The sequence below is a fragment of the Stenella coeruleoalba genome (genome assembly GCF_951394435.1).
Source record: "Stenella coeruleoalba genome assembly, chromosome: 6".
Lineage (NCBI taxonomy): Eukaryota > Metazoa > Chordata > Mammalia > Artiodactyla > Delphinidae > Stenella > Stenella coeruleoalba.
This window is the reverse complement of record NC_137151.1, coordinates 121,329,195-121,338,349: the sequence shown is the minus strand read 5'-3', so window position 1 is coordinate 121,338,349 and position 9,155 is coordinate 121,329,195. Positions and strand designations below refer to the sequence as shown.

The 9,155-nt window shown below is 48.0% G+C and overlaps 1 protein-coding gene across 1 annotated transcript in view; it reads right to left on the bottom strand.

Moving 5' to 3' along the window:
• Nucleotides 1-1,011: 1,011 nt before the first annotated feature.
• Nucleotides 1,012-9,155, bottom strand: part of SAG (S-antigen visual arrestin) — a gene marked incomplete at its 3' end in the record, with an annotated part of 30,459 nt that continues 22,315 nt past the window's right edge. The window contains exons 11-15 of the mRNA XM_079924814.1: nt 8,289-8,366; nt 7,121-7,144; nt 5,235-5,290; nt 2,128-2,143; nt 1,012-1,120 (exon numbers count right to left, since the gene is read on the bottom strand). Of these exons, the coding sequence (XP_079780940.1) occupies nt 1,012-1,120; nt 2,128-2,143; nt 5,235-5,290; nt 7,121-7,144; nt 8,289-8,366 (283 nt within the window). The remainder of the gene's footprint in view (nt 1,121-2,127; nt 2,144-5,234; nt 5,291-7,120; nt 7,145-8,288; nt 8,367-9,155) is intronic.

Sequence of the window (9,155 nt, the reverse complement as noted above, 5' to 3'; positions counted from 1 at the left end):
TCACCTCCGTTACGTCTCCTCCTTTACTCCCGGACGTGAGCATCCTTTCCCGCAACCGCTTCTATGCCCAATCTCGATGAAGACAGTCTAAACAAGAAGCCTGTCTGATTCACAGTGAACTCCCTCTTCTGGGACAACCCATTCCCGGGGCTGGGCTCTGCCATTGTTGGCCCCAGGGCACTGATCCCCTGACCGAAGCTGGGCCAGATTCTCCTGCCCAGAAACGGCACACGGGAACCAGAGGCTCAGAGACTAGGAGCGTTTTGTTCTGAGCCACCACCAGGTGAATGGCCACCCCAGAGGGCAGGACCCTGAGTTCCTGGGCTGGGACCCCGAACCTTCTCTGATTTCCACCCAGCCCAGGTGTGGCAACTGGAGATTCTTCCTTTAAGTCAGTTCTCTGAGCCACTCTGAGGTCCTTCCAATGCATTCCTTTTTTTCCCCTTTAAACCAGCCAACTCGCAGTTCATTGTTTGCATTCAATGAAAACAACCAACAGCCCAGAGCTCAAACAGGACTTAGACCCAAAAGTTAAATCAGAGATGAAGAGTGTTTTTACCCACATGTGTCCACTGCCCTGTTTCTCTTGGGAGGCTCTTTGGGTGCCCTGGAGCTAGGATTGCTCAGGTCATTAGACACACTGCTCCCCCTCCAAGTTTCCAGGGAAACAGCTTACCCCAGGGGTCCTGGAGAAAGCCCGGGACACACCAGGCCCCTTCAAGTGAGTGCATTGATTTCAGGATGCCTTCTCGCCTTGATGGGTCTCCTTTCTAGATGCTGCCCTCCCCCCTGCCCAGACTCAGGGCCCCTCAAGGCTGCAGCTTGCGTGCTGTTGACGTCACTCAGCTTCCCCAACAAGTCAGCCTGACTCACAACCAGGACAGAAGAGACAAACTTTATTTCTGTGAAGAAGAACCGCACTTTGGTATTTAGCATAACTAAAGGGCTAACTGTGGGGCACTGCTACCATGCTGCTAACGACCCCATTTCCCGAGTCCTGAGCCGGCCTCTTCACTCATCCACAGCCGCCTCCTGGTCTGTCTTCTCTTCCTTAACTTCTCTTCCATCTTTCAGATTTTGGCGAGCAAACTCCTCAAAAACCAAATTTTCATCCTGGAAACTAAAATGAAACAAAGAACTTTGATCATGGCATGTTCTTTGAAGCTTTCAATGAGATCTTGAAGAAAACAAGATCTTTGATCTCCCTTTTGCAACACAGGAACCGATCAAGATTTTCCTACGTGATGGAACACAGGACAATGCCATTCTCCTCATAGTTTTTCAAGTAAAATCTCTTTAACAAACAAAAATCAGAGAAAATGAAGGAACCCACAGAGTAGACATACATGCCCGGAATAACTGTGTGTGTATATGTGAATGTGTGCGCGTGTATGCGTATGTGTGCGCGTGTGTGCGTGTGTGTATGCGTGTGTGCATGTCCTGGTACTAGAGAGCAAAAGGAAAGCCAGGCCCTGCGCCGGTATTGAGAGCATGGGGCGTGTATGGAAAGACCCAAAAAGGGGTTTGCGCTTGTCTTGTGCAGATCTCAGCCTATCAATAACCACTGTTGTGGTTGGACTGGCCCTTGTGGTTCCTGTTACGACTGCAAGATGCCCTTCAGCAACAACCATCCAGAAACTTTTAGAAAATAAAGGTTTATTACTTACAGAACCTGGAAATTACACAGCATATACCTGGGGCCACACAGCGAGGTCGTGGGTAGCGAGGGAGAGCACACCGCACAGGCCTGGGGTTCTGCCTTTACTGGGGTTGGAGGTGGGAGCCTAGGGTTTCAAGGGCTCACTCTTTATTGGTGAATTTAAAACAGAAGAGCGGGAATTTAAAGTGCAGAAAGACAAAAAACAAGTGGCTCAAATGATCTGCTATTGAAATCAACCAAACTCTAAAACAAAGGAGAGGGAGAGCCGGCCTGGCTCTGATCGAGTCTGGTGGATGGCAATGTGTTTATTCGAGTGGATGCCTCTTTGAAGAGGATGTCTCAGCAATCAAAGCTTAAGTCAGGCACTTGCATTACAAAAAAAGAAAAACCAAAAACAACTGTGAGGGGTCACATTAGGGCTGTGGAGAAGGAGGTCACAGAACGGGATAACACCAAGCAGGACTCACCTTTTCTTGGTCTTATCTGTGAGCATGGAAGAAAGGAGAGAGAGATCTATTAGCATAAATCCTGTCTACCGGAAATTTTCTTCCTTTGTTAGGTCACTTTATAGGTGGAGGAATAAAAGGCCTAGATACATGCATTTCATGAGAATGGCGTGTAATTCCTGCTTCTTTTCCATTTCCCACTCGGAGGGCCTTTCTCCCTGCATTTTTAACCATCACTTCCTCTAAAAGTTGCCACCACAACCTTCACCTCCCCAGACGGAATCAGCCACAACCTCGCCTCTAGGACCCTTTCCCTGATTAGCCTCAGCCCCTCTGATGTTGTGCTTCTCCTTTCTAAGCCTTTCTCCCTATGTGCCCTTTGGACCCTGTCCAGATCAGAGTCCCCAGGAGCTGTTACGACCCAGACTTCCACGGTCCAGCTCTCTAGGGGTGAGTCCTGGGACTTGACATTGAACTAGTACTCCAGTGGGGGAAGGGGGTGACTAAAGCTTGAGAACCACTCCCTGGCCCCTCAGGGAGTTTGACTTCTCTCTTAACACATTGATCTTGGGGTAGGGGGCGGGTGCGGGGAGTGGGTTAGATTTTCACATATATTTTGCAGACCCAGGGTTATTGCTAATTCTTTGTGAGGTTTTCTGCTTTTTGTTTTTGTTTTTTTTAATTATTTTTTCTTATTTATTTATTTGGCAGCGTTGGGTCTTTGTTGCTACACACGGGCTTTCTCTAGTTGCGGCGAGCAGGGGCTACTCTTCGTGGTGAGGCATGGGCTTCTCATTGCGGTGGCTTCTCTTGTTGTGGAGCACGGGCTCTAGAGCGCAGGCTCAGTAGTTGTGGCGCACGGGCTTAGTTGCTCTGCGGCATGTGGGATCTTCCCGGACCAGGGATCAAACCCGTGTCCCCTGCACTGGCAGGCGGATTCCTAACCACTGCACCACCAGGGAAGCCCCTTGTTTTTGTTTTTAGCTTTCTGCTGCCCACCTAGTAAAGTCCTAGTGTAATCGCCTCACCACCCACCATGGTGAGCCAGGAAGAACTAAGTGAGGCTACACAGCTCCAGGGGGTTTGGGGGAGCTTGTGGCGGGGCTGAGCCACTGCCCTTATCTCTTGTGCCTGTCTGGAAGGCAGTACCAGGAGGGAAGTGTCTGTGTGGGCTGCTAACCACAGGGGACCTACAGAGAGGCTGACTCATCAAAATGACCCTGGGCAAGAACCATCCTGGACCCCCCCCAACCCTTGTATGTAATAAGTTCTGGTAGCATTTCTCCAGAACTTATTACATACAAATTACTTGGCCCCTGGCCCTGGCAGGGTTTCTTAACTCCAACTTATGCTTTCTCTGCTTAGCATCTACCCGTCTCAACTCGGGGCACCGGGGACCAGGCAGGTAAGATGTGAGCATGTATCTGTGAATGAAACTTGGGACTCATAAACCTCTGGAAATCAAAATTTTGAGGCCATGGTGTGATTTGTCCTTTCTCCCCAAAATCTCACAGTATAAAAGATCATTGGTTTAGCCTTGATGTTATGATATGTTCAACATGAGGGCCATAATGACTGGAACATGAAAATGTCATACCCAGAAAAGGAATCACTCCACTTCCCCCAAGTGAAGTCATAAAGTCTGTTCACGGGGCCAGAAAATGATCTGACACAAACTATGACATCTCCTCCAGTCATAGTTTTAAAATAGCCTTTTAGAATGTCCTTGAAAGGGACCAGAATGTGTCTCAATCTCACGTAGTTAAAAATAGTATTTTAATGATACAAGCATAAATGAATAAAAAAAAATATGGTTAGACTGTATTTTTCCCCCAAGGGAAGTTTTTGTCAAACTTCCAAAAGTTTTGAGTATTTGAATCTAAAATATTTGGAAGAGACACTTTGAGACAAAATAGTTTTGAGACAAAGCCAAAATGAATATGGGGCTCATTCTAATGTTTAAATGCCATTTCATTAAAAACACAGAAAAGCTCTTTATAAAATATAAGGAAAAAAACCCTGCTTGTTTATACCACTTTTACTTAAAATGTTCTTAATTACTATAACTCGGGAGGGTTCTCATCCAGACAGGTCCATTTTTCTTTCCTGCCAACTAAGCCACCTTAACACACAGAGAAGAATTTTTCCTCAGAATTTCTGAGATTGCACCTACATTATTTTTGCCGCTTCATTTATCCCTTTTAAAAGAGCTGTATTAAGATCTAATTCAAATATCATACAATTTACCTATTTACACGTACAGGCCCATGGGTTTTAGTTTGCTCACAGAGCTGTACAACCATTACTTAATTTACTTTTAACATCCATACGAGAGCCAACGGATTTACAATTCAAAGGAGCCAAGGTATTAGGAACCCAGCCTGACCCTCTTTTCCAGTATTTTCTGTATTCTCATCATAACTGCCATCGTCAGAAATACTCATCATCTTCTAAATTCCTATTAATGCTTCCAAATGAAATGCAAAAGCCTCAGGCTGTCAAATTTACTTTTTTTTTTTTTTTGTCAAATTTACTTTTCACTCAAATTTTATTTAAATCTAAATCCAGGTCTGGGGACTTCCCTGGGGGTCCAGCGGTTAAGACTCTGCACTCCCAAAGCAGGTGGCCCGGGTTCGATCACCTGGTCAGGGAACTAGATCCCGCATGCATGCCGCAACTAAAAGATCCCACATGCCGCAGCGAAGACCAGACGCAGCCAAATAAATAAATTTTTTTTTAAAAAAAGAGAGAGTAGATCCTAAGACTTCTCATCACAAGGACAAAAACACTAAAAAAAAAAAAAAAAAAAAGGAATCCATGTCTGTTCACAGCAAAGCTTCTGCTTTTAAATCATTCCTGATAAAACCAAACGAGACAACCCGCACCCAAGCAGGGATGCTACGTCCTCCACACACTCACTGGAAGTGGACAAGCCACCTGTCCCAGGACCTAGTAGCCGAGCACTCATTTCTGGGAGGGGGGGCCCAGGCACTTGAAGGTGGCCTGGAACCTCGGCCACCTGGCCCTGCCTGTGCTCAGATATGCGGTCAAGGAAGACTAGCAGTGAGTACGTAATAAATCTGTGAGTGGTAAAGGACTAGAAAAAGGCAAGATAACGCGAGACTGACCTGGGTCCTCAGACTGGGGGTGCATGAGGCGGAACGGCACGTCAGCGGTCACTTCACTAGAAAGAAAGAAGGATGCGGAGCGGTGAGAACACGCACACAATTGTAAACGCACAGCCAAGAGCTGGGAGCTGGGGTTGCAGAGCTTCGTGAAAGGTCCCCAGGCCCCAGATGAAAGACGACTCAGTGAGAGTCAAAACAAAACAAACCAGAAATCAGGAAGTGGTCAAGAAGGAATTTTAAATGTATTCCCTGGAATGTGGTCTAGAAACTCCACTTGCGAGAGGCTGAGGCGGCTAGGATTTTTAGGTCCCCCTTCCTCCTGGTTATTAGTTTCAGGGACATGATATTATGGGTAGAGAAGAGGTGAAATCCTGGAGAATAAGGATAGCTTTGAAAAATATCCTTTGCAAAATGTAACTACTTTTTACGTGTTAAATCTGTGCTAAGGCCGCACACTGTCCCTCTGCAGAGAGCAGAACAGGGATGAGCACGGTCTACCCAACTCCAGAGGCTAAAGGGCTTCGAGGCGACTTGGAATTTATATTAAAAAAGGAAGGCAACAGGGCTTCCCTGGTGGCGCAGTGGTTAAGAATGCGCCTGCCAATACAGGGGACACGGGTTTGAGCCCTGGTCTGGGAAGAACCCACATGCCACGGAGCAACTAAGCCTGTGCACCACAACTACTGAGCCCGTGTGCTACAACTACTGAAGCCCACACGCCTAGAGCCGGTGCTCTGCAACAAGAGAAGCCACCGCAGTGAGAAGCCCGTGCACCGCAACAAAGACCCAATACAGCCGAAAATTAATTAATTAATTAATTTTAAAAAAGGAAGGCAAGGAGTCAGGAAGGGGTGGAAGGGAAATCTAGGCACAGGAAGAATGGAAAGGGGTGTGGGAAACAAGGGTTACTCCTTGTTTCACCCAGGACCCATCACCTCCCGCCCTGGGGTTACTGCTTCGGTCAAAGCACTTCTGCTGCTAAGGCGCTCCTGGCGGACCCGAATATGGCTGGGGTCTAGGAGAGAAGGCACAGCCTGGGCTCCATGTGAGGGGAGGTGATAAGAGTCGGTGAAGGAATATGTAAGGTCAGTGCCTGCCTCAGACTTGTCTTACCTGCTGCCTCTTTGTGCATGATTTAAATGGCTGCTCTCACTAATCACAATCGCCCACAGGTGGAAACAACCCAAATGTCCACCAACCAAAACGTGGTCCATCCATACCATGGAGTATTTCTCAGCCATAAGAAGGAATGAAGTGCTGACACGTGCTACAACATGGACCTTGCAGACATGATGTCAAGGGAAGAAACAAACCAGCCACAAAAGCACAAATATTGCCTGATTCCATTCATACAACATGTCCAGATTAGGCAAATCTCCAGAGCTAGCAAGCAGGTTAGTGGTCGCCAGGGATGAAGGAGAGGGGAGAACGGGAGAGACGGCATGATAGGTAAGGGGTTTCCTTTGGGGATGGGAAAAGTGTACAGGAGCTAGAGAGTGGTGACAGTGGCACAACACTGTGAATGTCCCTGATGCCACTGAACTGTACACTTTTAAAAGGGTAAAATGGTAAACGTCACGTTATGTATATTTTCCCCCTCCCCCCCCCACACACACGGGCAGCTGCAAGGAGTGTGCCAGTTTTCTGAGTGTGCGTGTATGTGTGTGTCCTCGCCCAGGTGCAGGCCCAGCTACGGTCTCAAAGGAACATCCCCAACCTCACACCAAGGTCTGCAGGGTGTTAGGGGCATCATCTCCTAAGACCTCTGAGCATGAGAGCCGGGAAACCAGACTTCACCGTCACTGTTCTGAAGCCCCGGTTTGTCCCCTTTGATATCTTGGAATCAAGCAGAGAATCAAGCAGAGAAGGAAGGTGAAGGGGTTTACCTGGAGGTGAGGTCTCCCAGGAGGCTAGGAAACACAAAAGCAAACAGGGCTGTGGTGACTCTCCACAGTGGTAACACAACCTTACTTGCCGTTACTCAGAGGCTGGACACGTGCCCGCCATGTTCCTCACTCACAACTTTCAGGATCTTCGCACCCCTAACAGCCAACTCAGCTATTCCTCTCTACTTGTGATTTCATCTCTTTCTCAAGTGGGTTAGTTAAAAAGAGGAATTACATAGGTTCAAGCCCTAATGTTCAAGAATAAACCTCGGTCCAGAATTTCTCTCTGGGCCACAAAGGTCACGGTGAACTACCTGCTGATCACTTACCTTGACTGCTGCACTCGACCCTGTTTTAGATCCTCTCAGAGAAGATGAAAGAAAACACTATGCACTTTGAGAAACACAGCTACAAACACTGTGTTAACGAAATTTGCAGAATCAGCCCACGTTCTACTTTGTTGCCCCAACCAAAATTTGGGGAACTCTTCACCTCCTGAGCCCTATGGAATATACACATGGATTTGCTTTGATGGCTGAACTACCGAAGGCTGATCAAGGTACAAGGCCAGAGCCTCTGGCAATGGAATTTGAAAAGGAAAATGAGACGTCGAGTTTTTCCCTTCTGATAAGATTTTTAAATGGAAAGAAATTTGATTTCAAAAAAGATGGGAAACCATTTCCTCAGAACTCTGAGACAGTCATGCTCTTGTATGAAAAGGAGACTCCCCAGTCCTGTGATTGCTCGTTGGGGAGGAAAGGCAGGCCCTTTCCGTCATGGATGGATGCCTCCTGAGAGGCAGGTGAACCAGGATGCCCTGCGAGTTCATTTCACGGCCGCCAGTCTTTTCCAAAGTACAATCAGACGCTCAACTGATTCTCCTGTTTTATATCAGCTTCCATATGTGAGCACAGGCACACCCATTTTTGCCAAGTGGCACCAATAGTGCACGTGTTTCGTAGTCTGCTTTTCTACCTTTTCCCCCGTAATGTTATATCAGGTAGAATTGTGAAACTAGACAAATAGAGTCTCTCTAAAACTCTGCTATGGAATCGATAGAATTTGTGGACTTTTCTTGCTTTCTGTCTCCCAGTCACTCAGGAATGAAACCATTCAGACTACTGACGGCCAAGATAGAGCAGGCAGAGTGCTGGAGCTGGACACTCACCCTGACACCGTGAGCTTCACCTTGATCTGGTAAGACACCAGGATCCCCATGACGGTCTTGTCTATGCCCTCCTTTATGCTGCTCAAACAGAAAAGAAAAACAGAAGAATGCAGGGAGGGGAGAAGCGGGAAGCAAAAACCGGGTGAATCAACCCCACCTCTCCCCACTGCGTCATCCAGGCTCTGCTGTGTCCTCACTGTCTGGGGCGCTGGAAGGCAGCCCTGACGCTGGGTGAAAGGGGGGCTCGGGATTCGGGGTGGGCTTTGCTCTGCCATTAACTGACCCGGTGACCTTGGCTGAAGCTCTCATTCTGGTGGAACCTCAATTTCCTTATCTGTGAAATGAGTATAAATTCACCTTCCTCACAAAAGCATGGAGAGACTGGCATGTTTATAAAATACTCCATGAACCACACAAGACCTTTACAAATGCAGCGCGCCGCTGTGGATGTCGTGATTCCTTTGCCCTCGAGTTCACGGATCTAGGGCATCAATCTCCCTGCTCGGCCCTCTCCCAGAGCATCACAGATGTGCTTTAGAATGTAACACACCAACTGGCAAATCAACCTCAGAAAATCCTTTGACTCCCAAGATCCTGCTTTCTGCCCAACGTTCGCTGACCCCGCTGTTCGTCTCAGAGCTACGGGGGCAGGGAGGGCAAACGCGAGAGCTCTTCTCGATGGCATTGCCTGGAGCTGATCGCTGGGGCCTTGGAACACACAGGGGTGGAGGGGGAGATGGCAGCGAAGGGCCCGAGCCTGGGTGGCAGCTCCTACCCCAAACCCTCAGGGCTCACCAGCAGACACACCGCTGGGAATGGAAGCCCCGGAGGATGGTGAGGAGTGACAGGGCTATTTGACGTAGAAGC